Raw genomic sequence first — 15,696 nt, 5'->3', positions numbered from 1 at the left:
TGAAGTAGCTTTACTAGACAAGGGGAGTCTCAGCGATGCCGAGGACCCGGTAGGCTGCGGGCCGGAGTTCCCGCAAGGTGAGGGTGGGATTTTGTCCAGGCCACCCTTGCCCAATTGCCTGTAGGAGGCTGCTTGCACTCGGGTCACTCGGGCCTGCGCGTGGCCCTTATGATCCAGAAGGGGCACTTCGGTCCAGTGAAGAAATTCGGACCAGGGCCTGAACCCTTGCAGACAAGGCCTGGGGTGCATCAGGCTCTTGACTCCCCCATCCCTTCCTTCCATCCTCCCCACCCAACGCCCCCTCCCACCTCCCCTCGCCATTGCACGTCACTTCCAGGGGGAGGGCCGCAGTGCTGCGAGCCGCGGGGTGTCAGCGGCGGCCCTGTGATGGCGGCGGCGGGGCGCCGGCAGCCGCACAGGTTGGGAGCGCCGAGGGGGCTGTGCCGCTCCTAACTCGGCCTCGGGCCCCTGCGCCATGGGGAAGAGCCGCGGCGGACGCCTGGCCTGAGGCGCCGGCGACAGCGGACGGCGCGGCACAGCCGAGGGGGCCCCGCCGCGGGGGGCCGCGACCCGCGCCGCCGGGGATGTTGCGGTGGGTCCGGCAGCAGCTGGTAAGTACTTCCCGCTAGCGCGGACCGGGGGGTCGCAGCGCCGGCACGGGGGCTTCCCCTTGCACCCCACGCACCCCCGGGCCCGGTGGTCCCTCGCCTCGGTCCGGCCCTCTAGGGGACCCCCATCCTGACGCCTTTGCCCGGGCCGCTCCCCAGCGGTGTTCCCGGGGGAAGCGGGGGGTGTGGGCAAGCGGGCAGAGAGTGGAGGAGAGTCCTGCTCCGCGCCGGGAGCGGGGAGGTGCAGGGGCTGGGGATGATTTCACTTGGTCATTATTTTAATTTTCTTAATTAATTTTTTTTTTTTTTTTTAAGGTGAGCCGGGGGTCTTGGGGTGTTTCGGGTTTTCTTGTAGGGAGTTGGCATGTTCGGTTGTTTAGTTGTTGTTTTTTTTTTTTTTTCTTTTTTTGAAACCGTGTTGAGGCAGGGCAGCGCTTTCCCTTACCGGTGCCCCACTTTGGGAAGGGCCCCCGAACTTTTCACGGCGGAATAACGATGCCTTTTCTGTGGACGCTCCGACTCTTCGGAGCTTTATGGGCCTCTCTTCCTCCTTCATGTTGCGAAATCTTCGAGGGCTGTTTCGGTCGGTGTGCGTCCGGCTCAGTGATTTCCCTGTACCTGAGAGCTTTGCAGCCCTTGCTGCTGCGTGTGTTAAGGCTGTGGAAGTGAGGAGAAATGGAAGAAATAGATCCGTGAAAGGCTCTTCGTGGGGCAAGCCACGTGGAAAAGGCTGTAGTTAGAGCTTGTCTCCCTCCAAATAGGTCTTACTGGGCTGTTCTTCTGTTGCAGCCTACAAGGGGAGTAAGGAGGCTGTGACTGTAATGTCTGTGATACTGTAGCAGGGAAGTACATTGTCTATTTTGATTTGAAGGGATACTGTCTTACTGCCTCCTCCAGCATTATATCTCTTGCAATTTCTCAAAGGGAGGAATTCCTTTTAAAACTATATTTACAAACGTTTTCCATTCTTTGGAGTTACCTTGCATCACATATGTTGCCCAGGTTAGTACAAGTATTTCAATTAGTTAGGTTTTTATATTTTAGTGGTTAAATCTTGTCTCACTAATGATGTGTCTAATCCGTTACATCACTTTATTAAAAAAAAAAAAGGCATAAAAAGATTAAGCTTTGGGTTGGAATTTTTTCTTTCCCTACCTCCATTCCTGTGGCTCATAGATTTTCCCAGATCTCTGTCTGTGGCACTTTTCTTGTGATGTTCTCAATGCCAGCTTGACAGTGCTCCTCACTAGTTTGGTCTGACAGCAAGAGTTATTGACCTGGAAATGAATTGCTGTGTCTGAGCTTTGACTGCACTCTTCTGTTCCATTACAGCCATACACATGTTCTTTAGAATAAATCCCGGTTGATGTAACATAGCTAGCATTTTTTTATTCTTGAAGATGGCTTGAGATTTGTGGTGGTTTTTAAAGCAGTATTACATTGTCATCTGTGGAGTTTAGATTAGGATTTTATCAGTGCTAGGAATTCGAGTACCAAATGTGGTTGCTTTTCTCACTGGGTGTGCACTGACCAGCTCTCCAGAAATATATTTGCCTTTAATAGAAAGTAAAAGCTTAGTCTAACAAGGTGAGCAATAACCCTAGCAATAGGAGACTTTTGTTCTTCTTGTTGTTCTTATTTTGATGGGAAAATAACTGCTGTTTAAAACTTGTATTAATTTTGACAGGGAAGGAATAGTATAGTATAAGAACAAGATGATGAAAAGTCAGGATGAATAAGGAAAACAATTATTGCAATGATACATATTTTGTATTTTCTTTTCTATAGACCCTGCTGTTTGACATTAATGACTTGGTTGTTTCAGAGCTCATAAAGATGAAAAAAAGCCTAACATAGGTATCACCCTGCAGTTTCTTCTGAGGAACACTTGGGCAACTCAAACTGTCTGTAGTCGTTGGTTTTACATAGCTTCCAGTTTGCACCTTTGTATGTGATGTTTAGGTTTTGAAAGAATGTCAAAGGGCTGAGAAGCTGGGAAAAGATGAGAAAATAATCAGAGTGAGTGGAAAGAGTGGGGTGGCAGAAGTACTTGAACAAAGGGTGGCAAAATCTGTGTCTGATTTATTTCTGATAGGAGAAGAGAAGAATGTGTGGGTTTGGATGCCTTTAGAGCATGTATTTGTACCTGTGCCTGAGGTGGCAATAGGTTTTGAAAAAAGTATTCTCTTCCATACAAAGGAGTTGGAACCAGGAAAATAGGTAGGAGTGATTTAAGTGGGATGTTGTAGTAGTACAAAAGAAAAATGTTGGTGTGCAGAAATGATGGAAAGTAGTGAAGGGTTGGGGAAAGGGGGAGGAACTGGTACTTTGCTGAAGGTGCTTTTAGGTAGTTATTAAGTACTCTCTGTACAAAAGCAACAAATGTTTTGCAACTTGTTTAAGAAGACAGTGTTTCATATACTAATTAATGAGATCATTCTGAGTGTATACCATCTTGAGAGCTTGTGTTCTCAAGAGTCATAAAAGAGGCAGGGAAAATGAAGCAGTTGGCCTTAGAGAGGACCTGGTATGGAATTAAATCAGCTAAGTACTTTAAGTGGTGACTTTGCTGTGATTTAGTCTGGAAAGATCTTATGTATGCCTGTATAAGTACATAAAGGGATGACTGTGCCTCTGAGAACAGGGGATGTGCTGAGAATATAAGACTTTTTTCACCTTTACTATGGTCTTACAAGTCCAAATCCAGTTTTCTAACTGTGTTATTTGTCTTTTCAGTAATTTGTTATATAGCAGATTGGTGACAGTAATACTGTCTTTAATGTCTATGTGGGACTCTTCCAAATCATCAGTTTGATTTGATATCTTGGCCTTCAGTCCTGCTTTGTTTGCTCAGAAACAATTTGCACTACCATTACCAGTTTTTCTTAATCTAGTGCTCTCCCATACTAAATAAACTGCATAGTAAGTCATTAACAGTGTACAACTTTCTAGCTAGTATTATTATATTATAGTTTTATCTAGTTAGTAGGTGGAAGTACCTTAAGCTTTACTAATAAAAAAATATAGAGACAAATGGAGTTACAGTTCATTGCTTTGGGTAAAATGTCTGGATGTATTTCAAAGAGAAGCTTTGAGCAGGAAAGATGCTCTGTTACCTTGAGATCTCAGAAAGACATTAGGCATGTGGATTTGCTGAGGGTTGCATAACACCACAGGCACAGCCAACTCTGCTTGAAAAAAGCGACTGGGTAAACAGTTCATAGGAAGTATCCTTAATGTTGTAAGGAAAATGGATAATCAGGAATAACATACTACATTTTATTTGCATTTCCAAATATAATGGGTTAGACTACAGAGCTGATCTGTGTACGGCAGAGCACTATTGTGGCTCTCCTGGTCAGACTTGTGCAGTACCAACCCAAACAAGAGCACAAAGTGGCATTCGTAATGCTCGGTGACTTTCTCCACTTCTAGCTTGACAGATTTATGACAACATTTGGACTGTGTCTGTAGAGGCTGTTGCAGTGGTATTAACAGAAAGTGATGACTTCAGTTGTCTGGGCAGGAGGTCACCAGAAGTTGTGACAGAATACCCTTATATGTATGATCTTAGGTGCATAATTTTGGACTATTAGTCCTGTCAAGTGAAGAAGAGTGTCTGGTTTTCCCTTCTAGTTGTTATTGTGGGGTATTTTGAGCTTTTTGATCTGTTGGATAACAGTGCAATGATGTACAAAAGATACTGCTTGGAGAAAACCCAAGAGCTACCTGCTTGGTCCCTTACACATACCAGAACAAGAGAAGCAGAATTATCCTCTGTTTGATAGTGTCTTCGTCCAGCAATTTAAGAACCTGAATGCTGTTGTGCACTGACAACTGTAACAGCAGGCAGAGCAAAGCATTCAGGTGAATGCAGCTTTGATACTTAGGTTTTCTCTTTGGCTTACAGTTATAGATTAATACCTTGGATCAGTGTCTTTTAACTGAAAAACCTAGTTACCAGATTATTTTATTTCATGGTTATAGGAAGGTTCAGATCGGGAGGGATATCATCTAGTCCAAAAGTTCTACGTAACTTTCATTGACAGGTGATCACAGGGAATGTTTTTGACTTTAATGTGTTGGACTGTCAGATGCCATGTTCCCACCTCCCTGTGGATAATATCTTTAGGAGGTTCTTGCTTATCTTTTGGAGGAGTTTTAATAAAAAGTTTCTTCTACAAATAAGGAAAATGTCCCCAATTAGATTAGCACCAGAGGACTGCATGTTTGGTATATTCTTCCCTTTCCTTCCAGGTGCTGGTATCTATTAAGTTGTTCTGAGAAGACAGATGGTATTCTGTGAGAACTTGTGGTTATTTGCATTCAAAACAAGGAGGGGAGAATTTGATCCCATTGTTTGCACTGACATGTATATTTTTTTCATTTAATCATTTTATAGGATTGATCCAATGCAGTTACTTCTCCCTCTCTTTCCCCCTCTCCCCCCACTCCCCAAAGAATTCTCTGCCTTTTCTGAATGCTGGCAGTCCTTTGAACTTGTCCTAGCTTCTGAAATCTCATTGCTTTTCTGGGGCACAAGTACACCCTCTCTTCTTAGTTGTCATTGAAGCCTGTTTCCCTTTTTGGCTAAAATTAATTGGGTGTTTGTTATTGTATACTAGCAAAGTAAATGTATATTGCTGGAAAGAGTTGCTCTGTTCAGAATGCTCAGCTAATGTATTAACCTTCTGTGTTGTTACTGTGCACAGAGGATCAATGAGATGTAGAGTGGAACTGCCCAAAGGTTCTGCTGCTGTGGTTATTTTCAGAACTGGGGGTTAATGGCTCCCTGTATCTTTACACAGAAGTAAAAGTGGCCCTGTTTTCATTGTTGGAGGTCTTCTGTGACCAGCTGGAATAACCCTTCCATTGTGTTTGGGTCTTTTAACCTTACTTTCTTTTTATATTCTGCGACTGCTGAGGGCTAATGCATTTGCAGCACAGTGAGTTCCAAAGTGTGCAGAACCTGGCCCTGTCTTCAGACAGCTGTCTGTTCCAAACGGAGGCCTCCCTTATGTCCTCTGTGTAATTTTTGAATCTTGTCCCATAGAAATGAAGCTCTTAAAAATTACTTACCCAAACCTAAGCAAGACAGGCTTGACACTTTTTTTTCTTCAGACAGTTTTAAACATGGAAAATCAGTGTTTGTCTGATGTGCTGCTTTGGTGTGGGACTTGGATGTTTGACCTGTATCTTGTCTTATGCCTTCTGTTTTCTTTTCTAGCCATGAGCTTTTTAAGCAGCAAATTTTTATTGTGGCAAATTTCCACTTGTCACACAGTAATATGCCCATTTAATTGACTGTGTGATAATCCTACACTAACAGGGTCCTGCTCCCTTAATAGCTACTGTCTATTTATGTTTTATGTGACTGAGAAAAAGAAAGTTATTTTGTTGACAAAGAGCAAAAGCTTTGTGTGTTCTGGTCAGTAGATGGTGTCTGGTGGGATGAGAGAATGCTAAGAGTGGATGCCTCTGTTTATTGCTAAGACATTGCCTCTAAAGTTGTATCAGAAGGTAAAATTCAAAATCTAAGGCAAGTCAATGCACTGAATTTAATAACCTCCAACATGTGTTTTGGATATCATTAGTATCTGTTTTTCTAGTTTGAGATGGACTGGCTAAATTAATTAAAACTTTTTTTTTTTTTCTGGGGTGGAGAGATAGGTGGAGTTACAAGAGAAAAATAATGTGTTTAAATTTCATTAAATACTTCATGACTTGTGCATTTCAGTAGTGACCTGCCATCTGTTTTTCTTTGTTATGCTATGGTGTTCTCAGTAGTTATGAACCCAGGGAAGTTGTGGGGTCCCTCTCTGGAGATATTAAAAACCCACCTGGAGACGTTCCTGTGTGATTTGGCATAGGGGATCCTGCTCTGTCAGGGGGGTTGGACTAGATCTTTTGAGATCCCTTCCAGCCCCTAACGTTCTGTGATGTCTGTTTTTGTAACTATTTCACTGGGCTTCAAGAAGGTATCTACAGTATACCTCCGAAGAGATCCTTTAATTTCTTAGCACAAAGTCTGTTTGTATGCCAGCAGATAAGAAAAGCAGCAAAATAGGTCTGACAGAGTCTGTAAATGCAAGGTCATATCTTCCAGCAAAACACAGGTGACATATTTGCAGCTAGACTTTTTTGTTTAATACAAACCTCTTTTGAACTGCTGTTAAAAAAAAACCACCACCACCACTTAGCAATAGTACAGACCATGGCAGAAAAGATAGAAAGTAGGACCAACAGCTACACTGTGATTTAAGATACAAAACCCTGTAATTCCTTGCCCTCCCACATGCTGTGGCTTAAAAGGTTTGGGTTTTTTCCTTGTTTACTTTGAGTAAAAATAAGCATGAGAAAAGGGAATTTTCCTGTAAATGGGAAGGAGAGATATTGATGGAAACAAAAGGCAAGCTGTTTGTTTTCATCCTGAAATATTTTACTAGGGAAAGACGTTTTATGTAGTTTATACCAAAATGTGTTATTTTGTTAAATGTTGTCACATTTTGTTACTCCCTTTCCACTTTTTTTTTTTTTGCTAGATTTATGGGTGACTGTGATAATTTCTGCAGATGTTTACATAGCTGTTTAGAAAAAAGAATTACAAATAGAAAGGAAGCTTAAGATTTAGCAAGCTTTAAGGATAAACTGGTTTGTAAACATGTCTGAAGGCAGGACATTAAACTGATACTTAGGTCATAAATCACATTTATGGATTTTGAAATGGAATTAAAACTTAAATTGGTGTTCAATGAATGGAATAGACTCAAAACTCCTAATGTTAACTTTAACAGAACAGACTTTATCTAGGATTGTTAATAGGAAGAGCTAGACAGCTGAAGCTATGAACTAAATTCTCTTCCTCTGAAATTCCTTGAACAACAACTGTCAAAGCAATTTTCAGTATAATTTGGGCACACATTTTCCAGAAACCTCAACATACATTATCTAGGGGTGGTTTTAGGGGAAGAAGTTTTTGAAAAGTGGTTGGTTTTTTTCATACTGAAGGAACATGAATTGATTTTGCAGTTCAGGAGCTGTTTGGCATAGTAGCTGTTGCTTACTAGATCAAATCTAAATATTGGAAATGGTTGCTTTCAGTGTTTATGTGGGATAATAGTCACAGGAGTAGCTCAAAAGAGGAGCCTTCATGCTTGAGTAAAGTAGTTTTATAAATGACTCTTTAAAGCAGCAGGTAAACAGCATTTCATTTTAAGATAATAGTGCACATAGTATGAAGTATGTAAACAAATGTTTGGTTCTTCTGTATTTGTCCCGTCATGGACTTTTGATAAATTGTTGTATGACGTGGAGTTGCAAGTTACAAAATTGGAACTGCTTTCTAATTTTACATGCAAGTTCAGAACCTGTCACAGGTTTCAATGCCTTATTTAATACTGAAAATCCAAGAAAAGTATTTCTACTCTAAAATGACTTAAATGAAAGCAGGAACTATGCAGAAAGGATGCAATTCGATGTTGTTTGTTTGAGATACTGGAGTTATTCAATGTATATGAAGGATTTGTATGAGTTTCATTTATGTACTGGTTCTGTGTTTCTTAGTTTAGTAACTGCCATTTCTGTATGATTGATTATTACAAAATTTTAGCACTTTCCATGTTCAAAGTACTTTATTTTGAGCAGTGTTTTTAAAAGTGGCTATTGGGGTTTTTTTTTGTTTGTTTTTTTTTTTTTTTTTTTGAGATATCCATTCCTTTATTTAATATGATGCCCTGTAGTTGCCTCCTGGTGGGTGTCTAAAGCCACACTTCAGCTTTGAAAATCTTGCCTATTCTATGTTTGTACCTGTCTGAAAGGGGGATGGTATTGCAGATAAGGGCAACTGGCTGCTGAGCCTCACAGAGGAAAAGTGTTCTGAGATTAAAACTGTGTAGTTGGAACTTCAAAGGCATCCTCATTCCCACTTCTTTAGAGCAGTGGCCTGTTTTGGGAAATATAGCAAAAGACTGAACACTTTGGACTACAGATACTGTCAAGCCTCAACTTCTCTTAGACTCTTGGACTTTATCATAATACATTTTTTAAAGGAAAAAAAAAATTAGAAGCACTGAATTGGCTCCTAAAAGTAGTTTGGGAGCCACTAGCCATTTCCTTTAAATAGAGGCTTTCTTCTCAGAATCTGAATGTTAACTGAATTGCTTTCTTTGTGAAGAGTTGAAGACAAATTTACTGTAAAGTCTGTTTTCCATCGAAAACAATATGATCAAAAGTATTACTGGATCTGTTCATTATTCATAATTTTCTTAATCTGTGTGTCTGAGTATGAGACAGAACATCCTAAAATAAACCAATGAACGAGGAATGTTTTACAGGCATTTGGTTAAATACATTGAATGCAAGAGGATAAGAATTCTAATAATCCCTCATCAAAAAATACAAAGTTTAGAATTCTGGTGAAGACAGTCCCAAAAGAGTATTTGTTACAAAGTGTTAGGTTTGTTCTATCATAGAAAGCCCTAAATGGGCTATGCATTGTAAGCACTGTGATTTGGATTGTTGGAGAGGATAAGAGAGCCACTTCCTTAATTGATGCAGTATACCTAAATATCTGTTGAAATTCTTTGCTGGACACATCATAGCAGTCTTTGAGAACACTAAGTTGGAAAGCCTAGCCTGCCTACTCAGCTTGCTTTTCTTTCTGTGATTTTATTGATGTTATAAGACCAGTATGTTTGGCATCAGTCACATGAGTGGAGAAACTGGCGCAGAGAAGTATGCTAGCAGTGAATGAGGCCAGTTTAGCTTGCTTTTTATTTTTGCAGATAAATGAAGATAGATACATTTTTAAATTTTAAGTAGGGATTTTTTCCAAGTTATTTTTGTGGCCATTTTGACAAAATAAAGTAAAATAAGAATAACCTGAGCTGTATGCAACCAGGACTTTGTTCCCAGCACCAGTAGAACGTTTCTAAGTACAGCACTAGGGGTTTTTTAAACTTTGTGAAAGGAAAGGTTATTACTTCTTGATTTCTCAGGCCTTGTGTCCTAGAGTATTTTCACAAAGAAGTATAGCCTGGTTATAGGCCATTTAGGAGGTTACAACATGATTTGTTATCAGATATTTTAAACAACTGCAGATATAGTAAGCAGGAAGAGGAAGTTGCATGAATAGTGCATGACTTTTAATACCGTTTTATTTCTTTACTGCAGTGGTATTTAAAAGAGGAGGAACAAATTACAAGGCACTATGTAAACCCCAGGGTGCTTCAGCTGATTCACTACTTGAGTTGTTAAAGCAGTGTTTAAAATTGCTGTGAGAGGCTGTTTCTTTCTTCATATTAACCTTTGATATGGCAAATTCAGTTTGACTACTGCCCAGTTATATGACTGAAAGAATTATTGGTTGACTGGTTTGAGTACAGATTTACACAGACTTCTGAAAATGTGCATGGAGTGTGAATAGATTATCTTCTCTGACAAGGAGAAAAACCATTCCTTGTATGTTCAGAGGAAAAAAATTAAATCCAAAGCAAGAAAATCCATTTCCTCAAAACACCTTTAATCACAATGTCTTGGCAGCAGGCTTTGGTCTATCTGCCAGCAAATGTGGTGTTCTGTTTCTGCAGCATGGCTAGTCAGTCACCTCCCTAGGAAAAAAAGCTTTCTGCCACTGAGTTTTATTCTGTTTATTTAACTAGTACATGATGTCCAGGGGGCTTGTGGGGGGAGGTACTACTTCCGTTAGCAGTTTTCAGTGTGGTTTTTGAAAGGAGGAAGAGGCTTTAATTGAGACTTCCTTCTTTCAAACCCCTTTCACTAAAAATTGGTCACAGAGCAGAAGCTCTAGCAACATCATTTTGTTTTTGTTTCCCTGTAGAATCTGTGAATTATGAGTAAGAAACACTAGCTGGTCATCTTGAAGTGTACTAGCTTTATGCAAATCATAAGCAGAAATTACGTGTCAGATGGTTTGTAGTCATCAGTGCACATACTGCAAGGCTTGATACAGCAATTGATTTGTTGTGTGCTGGTCTCCTGTTGCTAATCCTAGCTGAAAGATCTGTGGATTTCTGCTGCCTCACTTGACAGTGCTGTAGCCTGGGGAGGGCACAGTGCATACTGCCATAAATTAATAGATTATCTGCAAAAAGAAACTTCTCAGGTTTATCTGGGTGCATCTGGGAAAGCATGTGTCAGGGATTTAAAATGAGACCTGCGTTCCAGGGGCAGATAATGCCTGGTTTATGTTTATGAGTGGTTGAACTTTAGCTTTTTTTTTTTTTTTTTCTTAAGTCACTTAATCTTATGGTTAAATTTTATTGTGTTTAGAGTTTATGCATGTAATACCACCTGATTAAGAAGCCTTGAGCACCAGATTTTATAATAAACTTAGTCAATGATCTGTGCAGTTATCTAGAAATCACTTCACTGGATAACTGCAGAAGAACTAACTTTTGTTGAAAGATGCTGATGACAACTGAATCTTTTTGCAAGGCTCAAAATGTAATTTAGGGATTCTCTGCTCATGCTCTTTAGCTGCAGAAATCCTTTGACAAGGTCATGTTACCCTAGTTTTACCCTGAATTTAATAATGACATTAGAAAGAGAACTGTCTAATAAGTGGAATTAGGGAACAATGTGCTTTCTGTACCTCTTTGCTGGCTTGCTTATAGATACAATGCAAAATCCACTTGCTGGGCAGAAATTTGGACTGCAAATCACTTTTGTGTCAGAAGCAGGATCTGTGACCAGCCCCATGGTTACAGAAAAGTTAAAGACTTTTCAGTTCTTGAACAATTAAGCTCAACATCTGTGCAGAATTTTCCTTGGAGAGATGTGTAATTAAAATTTCACGGGAAGATCTGCCTGGTTGTGGTCTCACCAGCTAATGATGTGATGACAGGGTTGTTGGGTAATTTCAAATGATCTTCCGTAGCTGCAGACATGAAACTTGGGAAATCTTGGTTCTGTTTCCAGCTTTGGCACTTAACTTCCTGTTGTGACTACAGTCAAGCAAGTCGGGTTGTCAAGGATATGTCCTTTTCCAACCATAGCTCTGACAGCAGAAGAGATTCTCATCCCCAGCCTGCCCCCAGCCTGCCTTGCTTGTGCATTGCCATCTCCATAGATCTGCTGACTGTACACCTTCTGCACTTTCTCTGTGTTAAATGTCAACAAAACAGAGCTGTGTGTGTACAGACTGCAATTTTAAGCTGTTTTAACTGCACCCCTAGACTTGTTTGGCCTGAGATTCTGATTTGGATGGTAGATTACCTTCTTTGAATCAGATGAAGCTGTGGTGGTGTTCTGCTCTGAGGGAAGTGCTTGTGCAGTTAGGCTTGAGTTGTATGGAAGTCTTTGCTTTTCACAGTAAAAGTATCTTTAAGCTCCTTAACTTTTTGGTGCTCAGGTAGTGGCCTGAAAAAGGCTTAGAAATATTTTTTTGAAAAAATTTAGTGATACTCTAGTCTCCCTGAAAATTTTCATTTATCTTTTAATAAATTTTAGCAAGTGTCATGGAGATTAGCATTTGTTGCCATCAGAAGGTTGCCATTTGCTTTCTTTGCATCCTCCCCCCCCCCTTTTTTTTTTTTTCTTTTCCCTGCTTTGCATCTGTTTGGTTTACAGTGGAATTTTTTCAGGATGTAGAATATCACTTTTCAAAGTGAGGATGTTTTCTGAGATAGAGAAGAACTTAGTCTTACTAATTAAGCACTTTTTCTTTTTTCTTGCTTGCAAAACACTTCCAATGTGGCATCTTCTGGATTGTTTTACAGGTAGCATGTCACTAATGTCAGATAGCAAAAGTGCTTCTACCAATATTTTTCTCCTTTTAAATTTTCTGGGTTTTTTTCATCTTCCTTTCGTACTTACATTTCATTTTTCTAAAGTTGTGAACAGTTCCCTTCTTTTTGCTTCTGGCATCCTGTATGTTTTTTCCTGTCCTTTCCCCTAACTACTTCTGGTCTCACTGCTCCACTCTTATCTTTAAACAAGCTTTTACACTGGAGCATGTGACTAGAGCAGCCTTCCACTTCTTGTCATCTAAAGTTTGTTCTCCTTCAAATGTCTTTGAAAATTCCCCTTTCCTTTCTTTCTTTCTTTCTTCTAGACTTCTTTCTTCCTGAAGCAGAATGTTTCAGTAGCAATAGTGTCAAATACAAATATTTGTCTTTTGGGGAGGATTTTTTAATTATTCCTTTACTTTAAAATGTGAACATACATAGTGCCCCATGTCAGAGATATAAACAGATTAAATAAATTTTTTGACTGGTTATACCAACCGTTTTTAATGTAGCTATCATGCTCACTGTTCATCACCCTCTGTAGTTAAACAGTGGAAAAGTATCTTCTGTTGGTGTACTGTGAAATTTCAGTTTTTATTTGACGCAAATCGAGGTCTGAGCATGGTTTCACACAGCAGCAAAAGTGGTTTCCTCACCTCCAGTAATGGAATTGTTAATGCCCTTTCTAGCTCTTTAATCAGTTGTCTTTTTACTTGGCTTCAAAGAGCAAGGAGACTGTATGCAGTGTAAAGTTGGTTTTAAGATTAGGGATGTGTGATGCTGAAATTCACTGCTTCCCAAACAATCGTTGAATCCGTATTGGTTGACTTGACCGTTACCGTTTAATTTCACTATTTTGTTTTGTGTCTTAAAACTTCTGTTTGTTTGTTTTATTTTGGTAATTTTCTTGGCCTGTTAGCTGAATTATTACAGTTTGCAGTCTTGTTTGTTGTCTTTTGCCATCTCCTGCTTCTGCAGGTCAGAACTTTAGAGCTAGGAAGGTTTCTGGTGAGTCATGTAGCCCCAGGAAAGGCTCAATTAAAGATAGACTTGAATGACCTAGATATAAGTTACAGAGACATTGCAACCTTCCCATGTGACTTATTTTGATATTTTAAAAATTTTATTACTATTTCTTTCTATAAAAAGATTTTTTGTTTGTTTTTCCAATATCCAAACTGTGTTTTCCTAGCTGCAATTTAAGCCTACTTCTGCTTTTTGTCCTTCAGATTACCCCATTCCTCAGTGGAATAGTCTTCTATGTATCAGAAGATGTACTAGTGTATCACAAGCTTCCTCTCCTTTAGGCTAAATTACTCTAATTTATTTGCTTTTTGCTTTTTAGATTGTTCAGCCTTGCATTATGTCATGTTTCCAGGATCTCTGGTGGCTCATGTTCCACTCCTCTGGATGTTGTCCAGTTGGTTCACAGTGCTTCGACTGTGGCTCCCACTCCTCCTCCAGTCTCCTTAGTACTGAAGGCCTTTTTCTCAGTGGGGTGACATTACTGACTCACATTCAGCCTGTGGTCAGCCACAGCCTTTTGATTCTTTTCTACAGCTCTCCTATAAGAGGCTTTTATTCTCTTTTTGTAGATGCAGTTAATTGTGTCTCAACTGCTCTGTCTTTCAGTCTCAGGTGTGTAGGGTTGCTTGAGATGATTTTGAATGTTTCTTGTCATTTGGTGTTCTTGCACTCCTGAGGTGGGTTTCTCTGCCCATTCAACCCCTCTATCCCCTTTGCCCTGGCAGTGGCAGTTGATGAAAGTATCAACCGTTAGACCTGAAGCACTTGTGTGTGAATTGGTGGTAATGGCAGGAAGTCTCATCTGAGCTTAGGCAAACTGTTAGTTCTTGAAGACAGAACTTGGTTGGAAATAGTGTTCTTCAGTCAAATGCATATGCTCTTTTATTTAAGCCAGTGAGAATCTTCTCAAAGGCCACTTTTCACAGCATATTAGCATGCCTTATTTGTTTAGACCTTTTATTTGTCTCAATCTTGAGGGTTATCTTGAGGGTGCCTCTGAGGTTTTGGAATTTATATATGTTTTCATCTCTTTTTCTCTTTCTTCTTTTTCAAGTTTCATAGGACTTGAGGCTGGCATGATAGCAAGCATTCTTTATCCTTTTTGAGACTTAACAATTTTTTCTTTCATATTCTAGAATGAGCCCACAACCTCAAAACTGAGGATATTTTCCCAGTTTTTGAAAATTGTTTGGACACAGCAGACTTTAGTTTACATGTTAATTTTGTTTCCTGTTCAAATGCTGCCATTCTGAAACTGCTGCTCAGTATCTGGATATTACTTTCCAGCAGAAAGAGAACACTTTTACAAAACTACTGTTAATAAAACAGTCTTTCTTGATAATCTTCATTTTGTGTTTTAGGGTTTTGACCCACCGCATCAAAGCGATACAAGAACTATTTATATAGCAAACCGTTTTCCCCAGCATGGCCATTATGTTCCTCAGAAGTTTGCAGACAACAGAATCATATCATCCAAGGTAAGGAATCAGTTTGTCATGGGGAAACCACTTGATGTGTTACTTAAGAATTTGTGTGGTGAATGTGCAAGTGTTAGTTGTGTCTAATGGTGCATATACACTATTGAAAATGAAGCAAACTCTCAGCTTTTTAGAGGAAAAAGGTTGCTTCCTATGTAGTTGTTTTCCTACTCATCCCATTTTCTTCAGAACCTAAGCACAGAAAATTAAGCACGTTGGTCAGAACTGCTGGAGAAAAGTAGGTTTAAAACCAGCGTTGCCTGTGCCTGGGTGTATGATGCACAGAACCACTTCAAAGGAAGGATGAAACTGGTTATGAGGATTTATAAAATAACTAGGCTGTAAGCTAGTGCTCTGCATAAAATAAATCAGCAATGAACTGCAATTGCAGATTCCCTCCTGGTGTGACCTTGGATGGGAATCAATAGAACTGATGGTGGGAATGTCTTGTTGCTGTAGTGTAGGAGAGAAAGTTACAGCTGCAGGAATTAATTTCTTCTCTGCTACCTAGGATGCAAGCAGCCAGATGACTCCAGCTGCTTCTGTCCCCATTGGTAGGAGAACATTTAAAACTTTGACTGTAGAGGTAAGAGGTTACTACCTCTGATTCCCTGCTAGCTGTACTTAAAAAAAAAAAATAAACCAACAACAACAACAAAAAAACAACCCCAAAACACAACCAACCAAACACACAAAACCAACCAAACGATAAAACCAACCAAAAAACTCCAAATAAAAATTCAGCAAATTGAATGCTGCATTTCTGTGTGGAAGCAGAACACCACCAGAAGAAGGCTTGGGAGAAGGGAGATGGAAAATGTAAAGATGTAGGTTAAG

At 39.9% G+C, this 15,696-nt stretch overlaps 1 protein-coding gene across 1 annotated transcript in view; it reads left to right on the top strand.

Moving 5' to 3' along the window:
• Positions 1-1,162: 1,162 nt before the first annotated feature.
• The window catches only part of ATP11B (ATPase phospholipid transporting 11B (putative)), a 63,085-nt gene continuing 48,551 nt past the window's right edge, over positions 1,163-15,696 (top strand). Inside the window, exons 1-2 of the mRNA XM_054385752.1 lie at positions 1,163-1,273; positions 14,743-14,859. Coding sequence (XP_054241727.1) covers positions 1,163-1,273; positions 14,743-14,859 — 228 coding nt within the window. The remainder of the gene's footprint in view (positions 1,274-14,742; positions 14,860-15,696) is intronic.

Source organism: Indicator indicator, chromosome 13 (genome assembly GCF_027791375.1).
Source record: "Indicator indicator isolate 239-I01 chromosome 13, UM_Iind_1.1, whole genome shotgun sequence".
In the NCBI taxonomy this organism is placed as follows: domain Eukaryota; kingdom Metazoa; phylum Chordata; class Aves; order Piciformes; family Indicatoridae; genus Indicator; species Indicator indicator.
The sequence above is the reverse complement of the archived record's forward strand: the minus strand, read 5'-3'. Positions and strand labels throughout refer to the sequence as shown.